Source organism: Amblyomma americanum, chromosome 2, assembly GCF_052857255.1.
Source record: "Amblyomma americanum isolate KBUSLIRL-KWMA chromosome 2, ASM5285725v1, whole genome shotgun sequence".
Taxonomy (NCBI): Eukaryota; Metazoa; Arthropoda; class Arachnida; order Ixodida; family Ixodidae; genus Amblyomma; species Amblyomma americanum.
In genome coordinates, this window is record NC_135498.1 from 36,325,018 (window position 1) to 36,338,221 (window position 13,204).

The window sequence follows — 13,204 nt, forward strand, 5'->3', positions numbered from 1 at the left end:
GGCCCACCAGAGGACCTTTTCCTTGAACTTAAAGATATATATATTGGCAATGCTCCTATCCAAGCCTTCCCAGATTATGCTGGTCCGGAAAACACGCAGCTCGACTCCCCCATTACTGTGGATGAGGTTAGGGCAGAGATTGCCAGGCTAAACTGCAAATCCGCCACTGGCCCAGATGCAGTATCCAACAAGATCCTCCGCAACCTGGATGAAGTGTCGCTACAATCACTAACTGAGTATATGCAGAAATGCTGGTCGGAGGGCTCCATCCCACAAATATGGAAAACGGCAGAGATCATTCTCATCCCAAAGCCAGGGAAGGCACTCAGCCTTGAGAACCTCAGGCCGATTTCGCTCACGTCTTGTGTAGGTAAGCTCATGGAGCACGTAGTTCATACCCGCCTCAACCGGTTTATGGAGGAGAACGAGCTGTACCCTCCAACCATGATTGGATTTCGACCAAAACTTTCTACGCAGGATGTAATGCTTCAGCTCAAGCATCAGATTATTGAGGCAAAAACGCGGGACACCAGAATAATTCTTGGACTTGACCTGGAAAAGGCCTTTGACAATGTCAGACATGATGCGATCTTGGAGAACCTTCATGAACTCGGGGTGGGAGCCCGCACCTTCAACTATATCCGCGACTTTCTTTCAGGTAGAAAGGCGCATTTTCAAGTAGGAGGTCTCCACTCGCATGACTTTCCCCTCGGCAACAAGGGCACCCCGCAGGGATCGGTCCTATCACCATTTCTCTTCAACGTTGCAATGTTGAAACTTCCACACCAATTAGCGCAGGTTCCGCAACTCCACCACAGCCTCTATGCTGACGATATCACCTTGTGGACCGCCGAGGGCAATGATGCCGAAATCGAGGAGAGACTACAGCATGCAATAGATATCGTGGGGAACTATGTAGACCCTAGGGGGCTGCGGTGCTCTCCAGCCAAATCTGAATTTCTCATATTCCGCAACATCAGATCCCTTGCGCAAACCCCACCGGCCATCGAACTCAGTATTCGCGGAGTCCCCATTCCTCGAGTGCCCAAAATTAAAATCTTGGGCCTAATTCTACGAGAACACGGCTTCAATTTACCCGCCGCGGTGGCTCAGTGGTTTGGGCGCTCGACTACTGATCCGGAGTTCCCGGGTTCGAACCCGACCGCGGTGGCTGCGTTTTTATGGAGGAAAAACGCTAAGGCGCCCGTGTGCTGTGCGATGTCAGTGCACGTTAAAGATCCCCAGGTGGTCGAAATTATTCCGGAGCCCTCCACTACGGCACCTAATTCTTCCTTTCTTCTTTCACTCCCTCTCTTATCCCTTCCCTTACGGCGCGGTTCAGGTGTCCAACGATATATGAGACAGATACTGCGCCATTTCCTTTCCCCAAAAAACCAATTATTATTATTATTATTATTATTATTATTATTATTATTATTATTATTATTATTATTATTATTATTATTATTATTATGGTGACGTAATTCGGAAGCTTCAGGGAACCTCGCAGCAAATTATGCGACTCATTCGCCGCATTAGTAATCGCCACTCGGGCTTGAAGGAAAGCAATACTCTCCGTTTAGTACAAGCCTTTGTGATAAGCCGCATAGCTTACGTATGCCCTTACCTACATCTCAAGTCAGCTGAAAAAGAAAAAGTGGAGGCCATAATCAGAAAATGCGTCAAACAGGCAGTTGGGCTACCCATGCACACAGCGACTGAGAAAGTGTTAGGTCTCGGTCTTCATAACACCCTAAGCGAGATTATTGAAGCGGTAACAGTCTCGCAGTACGAACGACTATCGGCCACACCAACTGGCAGACACATTCTGTCTACACTAGGCATAACATACGAACGACAAGGCGGACCCACAACTGACCTTCCCAAACATATACGCCAGCTTCTGGTCATTCCTCCACTACCTCGGAACATGCACCCAGATTTCCACTCTGAAGGTCGTACAGAGAGAGCCAAATCATTAGGCAAACGCTTTCTTAATGATACCTCTGTGGTATATGTAGATGCGGCAGATTCTTCGGCTGACAAGATGGTAGCTGTGGTCACCACGGAACGTGGTACACTCATAACTGGGGGCACTATACGCACTCAGCACACACATGTTGGAGAAGAAACAGCCATTGCTCTAGCCATTGTGGGATCCTCGGCAGAAACCATTGTCAGCGACTCAAAATTGGCTATACGTAACTACACGTTTGGAAGAATCTCCCCACAAGCAGCACGGATTCTGCTAAATTATCAGCCCACGCGGCGCATTCGCCTAATCTGGACGCCTGCTCATGCTTCCCTTGCTGGTAATGAGGCGGCTCATAACCTAGCTCGAGAACTGTCCCGCCGAGCTGGGTCGTGCAGCCCACCCGCCCTATACTCTGGCAAGGACAGGTTGTTTTCTTACAGAGAAATCCTGCAGCACTACAGGCTTGCAAGACTCAGATTCCCCCCAGCAGATAAAACGCTCTCCAAGCAACAGGCCAAAGCCTGGCGTAAACTTCAAACTAACACCTATCCAAATCCCCAATTGTGTAGCTTCTATTCGGAAGGACTCTACTCAAACAAATGCAAAAATTGTGATGCGAAAGCCGATCTAAATCATATGATCTGGAACTGCCCGCAGTCCCTACCCGCGAGTCACTTCATTACCGACTCTGCTCATTGGGAGGCTCTATTGCTCAGCCCCGACCCGGGGATACAGATCAAGCTCCTCCAGCTGGCTGAAGACGCCGCCGCTGCCCAAGGGATAGCGGCCGCCGTTTAAGCGGGGGGCGACTTCGTGTCGCTCCTCTATATCCGCTGGAAATAAAGTTTCACAACCAACTCCTTGGTAGCCACCTCAAGCGCACTACGAGGGAAGAAACGGTGGTGGAAATGAAAAAAAAAATAATAATGTGAATTAGCCCATCTAATCCAAGATATACAAAGCGAAACCGAGATTGAGGTCTACACTGACCCAAGGAGACGGTTGTGCGCCTTTCCTTTCGTGAAAATGAACGGTCTTTGCAAAGTTGTCAACGCCAATGAATTCTGTGAACGCCGTCGGCTCACTTGTTTTGTTTGGTTTTTGAGGAAGGTAATATATGAGACAGATACTGCGCCATTTCCATTCCACCAAAAACCAATTATTATTATTATTATTAAATGTCACAGTAACCGTCTCACATATCTCGGCTAACACGCTAACCACGCCGTAAAGGAAGGGATAAAGGAGGGAGGGAAAGAGGAAATTATTATTAGTGGTAGTAATTGGTTTTGGGGGAAGGAAATGGCGCAGCATCTGTCTCATATATTGTTGGACACCTGAACCGCGTCGTAAGAGAAGGGATAAAGGAAGGAGTGAAAGAAGAAATTATTATTAGTGGTAGTAATTGGTTTTGGGGGAAGGAAATGGCGCAGCATCTGCCTCATATATCGTTGGACACCTGAACCGCGTCGTAAGAGAAGGGATAAAGGAAGGAGTGAAAGAAGAAAGGAGGAAAGAGGTGCCGAAGTGGAGGGCTTCGGAACAATTTTGACCATCTGGGGATTTTTACCGTGCACTGACATCGCACAGGTCCTCGTGAGCCACTTGCGTCAGCTTTTTCCGCTCCCCGGATGTCCCCGAAGAAAGAGCTTGGGCTATCGCGTCTTTCGACTTCAGGATCGTTGACAGCGTGCTCTGTGAGATGCCGAAGCCCGCGGCAACATCTCCCTTTTTCCTGCCACTGGATGCCGCGCTCATAATCTGTGCCTTCTCTTCAAGAGAAAGGAACTTCCGCTTCCCAGACAAAGTCGCCGTGCTCGTGTCGATTGCAGTGCACAAGCCCTAGTGAAAAACTGCGGTTCCCAGGCTGCTGTGTCCTTTGGCGACGGATTGGTGAGAAGGTTGCCAGAAGTCAAAGACTGATGGCCCCCAATCGGGACTAAGAACCAATCCAACCAAACCTTACCTAACGCCTTCACTTACTTGGTTCAGCAATAAAGTTTTTACCTACCTACCTGAGCCTCTAGCTAGGAAGAAAACGGGAGCTTGCACCCGCGCCTTGTCGCAAGAAAGAAAGCCCAATTGTCATCCCCACCAAGCAATGTTGGTTTCAGGCGCGTTTGAATGAGTTATAGTGCCTGGAATTATACTGGCCAGTATATTCTAGGCACTATAAATGAATGGATCAATTGGTTCCAGCTATAGTATAATTCCAGCGAAACTTTAGTGAAACAAAGCAGCGTGGACCTACTGAAGTACACAGATGGGCGGCGATATGCTTGTTTTATTTTGAGATAGACAGCGGAAACGCGCCCCAAAAATGGTTCGCCCCGATGAGAAATTTGTTCCATTACTTTCTATGGCGAGCTGACGGGGAATTGGAAATAATTCGTTGAAGCCAGGTTCGTTGTAGCGGGGTTCGGCTGTATAGCTAAAAGCAAAAAGTTACTCAGTTAATTTTATTTAATTATTCGTCTCTTCATTGCCTTCAATGACGTGAATAATGTGCGCCAGCGTAAAATCAAACTAAAAACACGCCACCGAAGTATGTCTACACCATCGACACTTAAGCGAGGAAATGGTTTCCGGTTTTTCCCGGTGCTTTCCAGAACGCTGCCAATCGAATGACCGCGCGGAGAGAGTGGTTTGTGCCAGCAACGCGGATTCCACGCTGGCGCACGATGCAACTCAATATCAGGCAACTTCGTAAAAAGGTTGCGTTAAGTATTTGGGATTAAAACTTTGATGTTAAGATGACACGTTAACTCAGCCTGTTACTCGGGTGCCCGTTCGCCGCATGTAGCACTTCTCGGCATCGTACGCCAGACCCGCTCGGAACTTTCCTGTTTCCACTTTGCACAGGCTGTTTCGGTTTTGTTGCACACGTCGAGTCGAGTGCACAAGTTTAGCGGCCTTGGGAGGCAAACCCGACAACACTGGGCCGCATTCATAACCATGGAAGCGAGCACAGACGCCAGAGCAGGACGGCTCCGCATGTGACAAATGTTTCTCTGGCGAGTGACTTCGGCCTCGCCCGGTCTTCAAATTTCGCTGCGGTGAAGCGGAAAGAAGCACAATGAAGTTACTAAAGCCCAACTGGGTGACCCATGACGGTAGGTTTCTGGAAGACGAGTGTTGTTAGGCTTACATTTTGTGTTTATCAATGGGAAAGCTCACCGGTCCCGAATTGGCATGACACAAAGGGAATAGAGCGTATTGGCCTCTTCGTACCCATTGTTGCGGTCAGCGCTGTTTGTGGAAAAAAAAGGGACAATACCCCGATAGCTACCCACAGCTTCCGCACTGATTTACTGCACACTTTCTTGTGAACCGATCTGTGCTTCATTTGGTACCCCTGTGTGTTCCGTGAGTAGCAGTCACTGTTGTGAGACTTGCGCGCCATCGAGTCCACTAGTTTAGCATGGAGTGCGTGTGTTGGATACGCCCGGCGTGTTTAACGCTTTTGCTCATTGCAGCGTACTCCTCCTTTGCTAGCAAGCTGTGATGCAAGCATTAATTGTTACTCGCGGCTCGGCAGAAAAAAAAAAAACAATTTCCGACTGCAGCCTGCAGATCCGATTGGTACTCGCGCTATTGGTGGATTAACACACCGGATGTGGTACACAAAAAAACGCGACTTAATTGCACCGCTGCGGTCTTACCGCGCTGACCTTCGCTTGCAAGCGGTTGATGGGCGACGCGATAATCTTATTGGTTACTCTTTGATGACCTACCGAGAAGCGGCTGACTGAATGGTCCGCATTAGTCCGAAAAGTAAATACTCATGCGATGCGCTTAAAGGGCATTTGATTCCTCAGGTGTTGGTGCGCGCTGCTTGTGTAAATATTAGTCTAGGTAAGTGTGCCAATGTGTTTTCGCCGTGTGAAAGTGGACGTTATATTTCTAGGGCACCCAATATTCTCGGTGGACATACATCCTGATGGCTCCAGGTTTGCCACTGGTGGGCAAGGTAAGGGCCGAATTGCATATCTGGAATTCTCATTAAGTTTTATGGGAAGAAGCTTCAAAAATATTCAGACATAAGCAGGTGGTTTTATGTTTTCAGCTTTGGGCATGTTGTGATGCTCCTTCACAAACTATTATCACCACCTTGGAACACGTGATTTGGAACATTGTAGTGGCGCACCTTGCATAATAATTTGTAATATATTTGCGTTATCGGTCCTAAAGTTTTGAAACACAAGTCTGAATCACAACGCAAGTTTGAAACACCACTCAATTTTATCTGCTATCTGTGTAGCATAAATGCTAATGGTGTGGTATTTGGGGTTTAATGCCTCAAAGTGACATAGGCTACGAGGGACACCGCAGTGGAGGGCTCTAGAGTAATTTCGACCACTTGGACTTCTTTAATGTGCACTGACACCGCACAGTACATGGCTGCCTTGCTTTTCGCCTCTATAGAAATGCTTCTGCCGTGGCCAGGCTGGAACCTGCGTCCTTGGGCTAAGCAGTTGAGCACCCTAACCACTGAGCTACCACGGCGGGGCAGTACAAATGTTATAGGAGTATAGACACCAAATTTTGGTTGCTTACTTTCTGCTTTATAATGATGTGTAATACACTACTGTACATGGATAACTTTGTGTTATTCACCTATAGCTGCTAAATAATTTATAATTTAATTTCATTGCTAACCTGTTTCAGTTTCAGTTTCAACAGCCGAGTGATGGCTATGACGGCAAATGGCCTTATTGGTCACATGAGGCATGAAGGAAACTGCGATGTAGTCGCTGCCTTTTCACTCCGAGATTCTGGCACCTGAGTCAGGCTGGGTTTAGCATTGTAGTGAATTGAAACGATGAAGCACTGATTATATCGCAATTTATTCACAACTCACATGACTTAAACTTAAACTGACCTTGTGTGTGTGTGTACATGTGCTCACTGGATCAGGCAGTATTGTTAGGTGGTAACAAAATGTTATTTGTACAGAAATACTTGTTCGTGCATGCCTTTCGTTTTATAGGTTGCTGTAGTGTTTTGTAACATATACGTAGTCATCAGTGATATTTTAAAAAAATGACAGGCTCCTTGGGAACACTGACTCTTCCAGTTGGTTCAGTTCCAGCAACCCTTGGCATGTATTGCTCTACTAGTAAACTATCGCTTATCATACCTGATTCAGTGTGAAATTGTTCCTATTCACTGGCACATAATCTCATTTTACTGTCTTCAAGGCCACACAAGCATTACAGTACCTTCTTGGGTTTAACGTTGACACAAAGTGCGCATCAAAGCAAAAATGTGTTAATGTGTGCACATTATTGGCATGTCCTTAGAAAGTGAAAATATAGGCCATCGCTAGAGTCCTGGTAGAACTGCTGCTTGACTGTTATCTTATCTCTCAAGAGAACTTGAGCTTTTTGTATTTTCATAGTGTTTGTTTCATTTTTGTAGCTGTACCTGCCATCTTTGTTATTACCAGTGCATGCTTGTTGTTTGTACAGAGTGATTCCATTTAGATGTCGTGCATCCTGAAGTGTCTTGTACACAGTTTGTTGTGCTAAAACAAAGCTGTGAGAGCTCACTTTCTTTGCTCATGGGTATGTAGTGCTCATCCTGTGTGAGTTTAGTAAATGTCAAGAGAGTAGTGTTTAACTTGAAAGAAACATATCTGTCCATTCTTGGGGCAGTGTATCAGACAAGAAATAGTTTCAGCATTTGAGTCTAATTGAAGCATATCTGGTGTAGTGAGCAGTTGAGTGCCGCCCAAGAGTAGGGCTGTGGGCAGCCTAATACAAGTACAGCAGTGATTTTTAGACAAAACATGGTGATGTTTTCGTGCGTTATGCTAAGTAGCACCATGTGACCTACTGGGAATATTCTTACAATTTCTCAGAGTGACAAAGATGGATTGCGGTTTTTGATTTTTATTTCCCTCTTCAATGGCCAACAGGGGCAGATGCAGGCCAGATCTGTGTGTGGAACATGGCTCCCGTGGCACGCGAGGAAGATGAACTTAATGAGTTGGTGCCCAAGCTACTGTGCCAGATGGACAACCACCTGGCATGCGTCAACTGTGTCCGGTGGTCCTCAGATGGCCGTCACTTGGCCTCAGGTGGCGACGACAAAGTCATCATGATATGGATGATCGGACGGTGCGGATATCTCTCTTGCTGCTTTTTCTCTCTCTGTGCAGTAGTCTGGGAGACATTGTCCTGGGATGGTCACTTTTAAGAACTTATTTTAATTTAATTTTACATGAAGGAGTGTTTGCCCATGATGCCTGATTGCACCAAGTGCTGTTGCTGTATATGACTGCTGGGGTTGCCATGTTTTAGCTAGCATGTTCCGACTCCATTGATGGGCCCTTGCGTTGGGCTTCCTTTTCAGCTCTGAAAGTGCTTTCAGAACAGCTTTTCAAGCGACGGTAAAAGTGAAGTAGTTGACATCACGGGAGTGCAAAGCGTTAGACATGAACAAAGGGAAAACGGACGTTGGACAAATCGATGTAATCCACATAATGTGCATTACATCACTTTTTAATAGTGCATTTAGTTTTCTCTTTTACCAAAGAACTAGAATAAGCACTTTTCAAAGCTGTTCATAGTTATGTGCAAGTTAAAGGTAATCGTTTCTGGCAGAAATTTTTTCAACTTGATAAAACTCTTGGAAGCAAAGTATGAAAAAATGTGCGGTCTAATGTGTTGAGATCAAAGTTGATTCATTCCTTTCTTGGTTAGCGCTGAGGAAGAAGGAATTGACCTCGAAATGTTGCAACTGTCTTTCTTCAGGAGGCTAGCTTAAGTTGATTTTGCTTATATTATGCATGACTTGTGCTCCTTTCACCTGTCATGCTCAAGGTTGCAGCCTCCTGCACTCTGATTGAGGCTTATATGCAGGAAGGTATACTAGCATTGACAGGACCAGAAAATGAGTTCTTGAGAAGCAGTGGTTCACAGGGCTCTGCCATGGCGTAGTATGCAGAAGCCTGCGATCTGTGGGTTGAGCTTGCTGGCACACACGTCAGAGTTTACACTGGTTTCCTTGTAAGCTAATGCTGTGTCATTTCTGCTTTTTTAGGTATGGCATGAGCTCCTCGGGAATGTTCGGTGGGGGTGGGAAGACCAACGTGGAGCACTGGAAATGTGTCAGCACCCTCAGGGGCCATTCTGGGGGTAAGTATCCTTCAGTATGGCTTCAAAAGAAGTGGCAGAAATGCAGTAGAGGTTGTAGAAGGAGCAGAAATGGTTTTGTTTCACTTCGGGCCCAGTTCTTGGACACTCACTTTTACAGGAATGCTGGTGTTGATACCTTGAGCTGTGAAAAGCAATGGGAACAGTAAAATTTTTATAGGTTTCTGACGAGCAGGCGGAATGAAAGGGGACAAATGCAGTTGGTGGGGAACGTTATTTGAAATGTCGCTGTCATTTCCATGTTCTACAGCCGTGGGTCCCACGAAATCTTGGTCCAGTGGAACAGGCTTGTGCATACTCACGTCAGTGCGCTGTGTCATGAGTTTGTGTTTTTTTCTTCTTTTCAAGCGAGGCTGCTGTCTGTAGTTCAAATCAGTATTGCTTAATTTATGGCTGCTTTTATTGTGGTTTATTTGCATTTATTTAAGTTATTATTTCCCTGGGCATTGAATCACTGCTTCCGAAGCATGCCTGTATGCTCTCAGAGAGGATGTGCTCTCTGTGTTGCATATCAAGGAGTAGAAGCAGCAGGCAGGAACGGTACAAACTGCCAAACACTAAGCCTGATACCTTAGGATGTATTAAGAAAGAAAGGTCAGTGTTATATGCGCATACCACATACAGTAGCATTATGTGCAGTGATGAGTAAAACAGCGCACTTAGGTCTGCAGCTTCGTAACCTTCTGTGGCTACAGTTGCTGACCAAATTTTTGGACTGTCAAGGGACCTCAAAAGCTTACAAAAAAATTGAGCAGTTTGAAAAATCTAATTTCACGAGAAAGAAGACTTTGACTGCAAAGGCCAGTATGGTAGAGAAAGGGATCAGTCGTTTTGGGCACATTCTGAACCTCCACATGACTCAAAACCTCGTCAAAATGATCAGCAGTGGCCGCTGTCATGAGCACAAAGTTCAGTGGCTGTACTGCTGTCAACATTTCGCGCATGAACACAAAAGTTGGGGAAAAAACTAATGTGGATTAGCTCAGCTAATCTAGGATATACAAAGCGAAAGCGAGATTGAGGTCTCCACTGACCCACAAAGCTGGTTGTGCACCTTTCCTTTCGTGAAAATGAACGGCCTTTACAAAGTTGTCAACGCCAATGAACTCTATGAACGCGGTCGGCTCACTTGTTTTGTTTGGTTTTTGGGGAAAGGAAATGGCACAGTAACAGTCTCATATATCTCGGTTGACACCCATTGCGGGGGAATGTCAGAGGATGAGGCATAGCCCGTAGCAGTGGCCACCTGCGCTGCGCGTGAGGTCACGTGGGGCAGTGGCGAAAGGTCAGGCGACGGAGTCGGCGGCGGCCACCTGCGCCGTGCGTGAGGTCACTCGTGCTCCAACATACGCCGGCTCGCGCGAAGCGCAGTGTTGACTAACGTAGTGAAGCTTTTCGCTTCAAAAGTCTAAGCATGAAAGCGAATCCAGTGGTGCAGGAATTGTGTTGCGCCTGCTGTATGGAGGGAGGGAAACAAAGTGGCATATGTGGCGATAAGGATACAAAAGGACCAACAAATGGCCAAAACAAGCATGCTCTCGATGTTGGCTTTCATAACTGGGCCTAGAGACTAGAGCTGAAAACCAACCTAGGAACCGGCACTCCATTATTGTATGCACACTGTGGTGGCTTATGGTGTGCACTCGTAATGCATACAATAAGCCACCACAGAGTGCAGTGTATGCATTATTGTATGTGCTCATCAGAAGGCCAGTTCTGATGGTTTGTGACAGAAAAGTCGGGGCTGCGTTGCATTATGTCATGGGTACGAGCTCCTTGCTTTAAAAATCACAGCCATTATCTTCCGCTCATCACCTCTATGTAATGATATGCCTCCAATGCACTTCACGTATTTGGGACGAAAGAACTCGGCGAAGGTTATTTCCGCAAACTGTGACTGTAGTTAAAATTTGTGCAGTGGACGACATCCGAGAATGTTATGAGCTTGCAACAGTGCTTATGCAGTGTGTCAACCAGTGAAGAATATTAGCTCCACTGTTTAAGAGGCTTCCTTTTAGCTCGAATTCTGCTTTATCTGATCCAAGTTTTTGATCACCCTTGAAGCCTTATGTAAGGACATACCACTGTACACATTATATGCGGCGGCTTGACAGCTGGCAGCGAAGCTGCGGTGAGGGCAAATGAGATCCGGAAAATTGAGCAATCAACTGCGATGTGTCCAAAGTTTAAGTCGCTCCTGAACATTGGCTCTATGTCGCATGTCATAATGCTGCAAAAACTTGCGAATAATCAAGCATGACCGAAAAATAAGGGGTCCGAGTTTTCGGTCAGTGACTGTACATGTTTGGCATTTACATATTGTGAATGACAATCAGATGTTGGTTCAATGTTGAGGGGAATTCCCCCTTGGTGGAGTATGCTTGCAGTGAGGGAGTAATTGCTCATTAGCGTCCACTCGAGCGCAGTCATACGGCTATGAAAGGAAGCTCTACTGCTTTCACAGGAACCTAATATATAGCTGAAGAAAATTTTGTCCTGGTCTGGGGTAATAGCTTTGCTGTATGCCGTTTTGGCTCGCTAAACCCCACATACCAGCACTATTGTTGGATATTGTATAGGTTTGTGGTACCACATGTCGTTGCTTGTATGGGCTTTTCAAAGGTCTCAAAACGGGGATGCCATATGCATGTCTGATAATGACCCGCCTATCTCAGCATTTGCAGTATACTGCAGTGCACTTGCTTTTGCAAGCTTATTGACCTTTTTTTTATATGTAGTGGCTAATGTTTATTTTATCCTTTTAATGTGCAAACTTATGTGGTTACTTCTTTCTTTCACAGATGTACTTGACTTGTCCTGGTCTCCATATGATGCCTGGCTTGCATCCTGCAGCGTTGATAACACTGTTGTCATCTGGAACACCAAAAGGTGGCAAGGTAGCCTGCCTTTTTATGTACATTTCACAGCATATGGTGAGCACTGCAGAAATGCACTGTGACTTGGTATTTTTGCTGTGGCACGGCCACAAGCCTGGGATTGTATCAACAGGTGATTTGTTTCGTGACACTGCTCAGGAGAGCGGAAAGTTTCTCAGTCTGAGAAGTTTTGTAGTACACTCAATTTTTGTACTAAAACAAGTTGGTAGGCGTATATGTAGCCCAAGCTACATTTGACCTGCTTGCTTTTTCTGATTTCCTTTCTCATTTTATTATTTTCATGTACTGTCAGGCGCAAAAGTTTGTGGGATCTGCGATGCGTGGCGGAGTGAAGCAAAACTGCATTGCTGCTCCATCTGCCGTCACAGAGGATGGCGTCGAGGCTCACTCAGTGCTGCCGCAGCAAATGTGCCATGAGCCTCGACACCACGCTCTGTGATGGCAGATGGCGCAGCAATGCAGTTTTGCTTCACTCCGCCACGCATCGCAGATCCCACAAACTTTTCTGGCCGACAGTACCACTCTGGCTTCCCCTGTGAGGCTATAGGTCACAGTTTAGGTCACATTTTTAGTTGATGTTTTATTTGGCCTGCCAAGCCAGTGATTGCAGCCAACTTTGTCGACATATAGCTTATATGATCATCCCAAGACATACGAGACATATTTTCATTGAAGATTACCAAATTCTTTTGTTTGGTTGATGATATATGCTCAAACATGATCTGCTGAAAGTGACGTTTCTGTGTGACTAGGTGTCTAATCTGCATCATGAGGCAAATGGACATATAAAATGAATTTTGAACAGTGTTGGTTTACAGGAGGTTGCAGTGCTTTTAATTTGTTAACATCAAGAATTAGTTTCACCTTTGCCTTTTTTTTTTTTACTGTGGCTGCTTGCAGAAATCTTAGCAGTTTTGAAAGGCCACACTGGACTGGTGAAAGGCGTGTCCTGGGACCCTGTGGGGAAGTATGTTGCATCCCAGGTGAGGCTCTGAACGCACTGTTGTCTCCTCATTTTTTTGAGACCTTGCTGCATGTGGCAAGCTATGCTGACGTTCACTTTCTTCTTTGCAGTCTGATGACAAAAGCCTTCGGGTGTGGCGGACGCATGACTGGCAGCAGGAGTGCGTGATCACTGACCCGTTCTTGGAGGTGGGTGCAATTCTGTGCTG

General features: G+C 46.1%; 1 protein-coding gene across 4 annotated transcripts in view; it reads left to right on the forward strand.

Annotated features, from left to right (window-relative positions):
- Nucleotides 1-4,914: 4,914 nt before the first annotated feature.
- Nucleotides 4,915-13,204, forward strand: part of LOC144121006 (protein HIRA-like) — a 48,597-nt gene continuing 40,307 nt past the window's right edge. For 3 of the 4 annotated variants that reach the window (XM_077653900.1, XM_077653899.1, XM_077653901.1), the window contains exons 1-7: nucleotides 4,916-5,088; nucleotides 5,883-5,945; nucleotides 7,896-8,097; nucleotides 9,023-9,117; nucleotides 11,937-12,032; nucleotides 12,933-13,015; nucleotides 13,107-13,184. In XM_077653900.1, the coding sequence (XP_077510026.1) occupies nucleotides 5,052-5,088; nucleotides 5,883-5,945; nucleotides 7,896-8,097; nucleotides 9,023-9,117; nucleotides 11,937-12,032; nucleotides 12,933-13,015; nucleotides 13,107-13,184 (654 nt within the window). In that variant the 5' untranslated portion in view covers nucleotides 4,916-5,051. Of the gene's footprint in view, nucleotides 5,089-5,882; nucleotides 5,946-7,895; nucleotides 8,098-9,022; nucleotides 9,118-11,936; nucleotides 12,033-12,932; nucleotides 13,016-13,106; nucleotides 13,185-13,204 lie in introns of all 4 variants that reach the window. The other variant, XM_077653898.1, reaches the window with a different exon arrangement.